Consider the following 805-nt stretch of genomic DNA (forward strand, 5'->3'; position numbering starts at 1 on the left):
CCCCGCCCACCTCCCTGCGGTCCCGACCTGGGGCCATAGGCATAGCTGCATGCCCCACCTCCCCGCCAGGCCCATGCCCTCTCTGCCAGGCTGAGGCTGCTTCCCTCTGGAACGTGTAGTGAGAGGGATGAGTCCCCTCCTTGGGAACTTCACGGTGTGGGCTGGGTACGAGGAAGGGCTGGAGCTGGGACCTGAGGCCTCCTGCCTGAGGGCTGCTGGTCCTTGGCCTTGGCTCACCTGCTGCACAGTGGCCTGGGCCATCACCAGATGGGGGTTGGCTGCAGGTGGGAGCCACTCTGGTGGGCCTGAGGCAGTGGGATGGTAGGGGGTGGGGCTACTTGTGGGTTGTGGGAGGGCCCTCACTCACTGGCTGTCTTTTCCCCTCCCACCCACTCCTCCTCTGGCCCTCAGACACTACTGCAGGTGAGATTATCCACCCTTGGGCGTGTGGGCATGGGCATTGCAAGGGGAAGCCAGGCCCTCCCCGCCTGGGGCACTTCAGCACCACGGACACCTCCCACCACCTCCAAAGGCCGGGACTGCACCCGCCACCTGTGGGCTGGTTGCTGGCACCAGCAAGATGCAGGCTGAAGCCGGACCCCTTCCCCCACCTGAGGGAGTGGTGGCAGCTGTGCCTTCCTGCCCCCACTCAGCCTGAGAGCAGGTGGCCAGACCTCTCCTCCTCTGGCTTGGCCTGCTTGGACGGAGGACACACAGGACACCCAAGGCTCTGGCTCCTCAATGGAGCTCTGTCAGGCTGCTGGAGCTGACCCAGCTGGCGACATGCACGGGGCACTCAGGATGC

General features: G+C 65.7%; 2 protein-coding genes across 5 annotated transcripts in view; one reads left to right on the top strand and one right to left on the bottom strand.

The window, feature by feature from the left end:
* Pusl1 (pseudouridine synthase like 1) overlaps positions 1–805 on the bottom strand; it is a 29,962-nt gene that overhangs the window by 10,309 nt on the left and 18,848 nt on the right. The gene's annotated exons all lie outside the window — the stretch shown is intronic.
* Positions 1–805, top strand: part of Acap3 (ArfGAP with coiled-coil, ankyrin repeat and PH domains 3) — a 16,762-nt gene that overhangs the window by 7,267 nt on the left and 8,690 nt on the right. The window contains exon 10 of the mRNA XM_015501343.2: positions 412–423. Coding sequence (XP_015356829.1) covers positions 412–423 — 12 coding nt within the window. The remainder of the gene's footprint in view (positions 1–411; positions 424–805) is intronic.

This window comes from Marmota marmota, unplaced genomic scaffold (assembly GCF_001458135.2).
Source record: "Marmota marmota marmota unplaced genomic scaffold, marMar, whole genome shotgun sequence".
NCBI classification, from domain to species: Eukaryota; Metazoa; Chordata; class Mammalia; order Rodentia; family Sciuridae; genus Marmota; species Marmota marmota.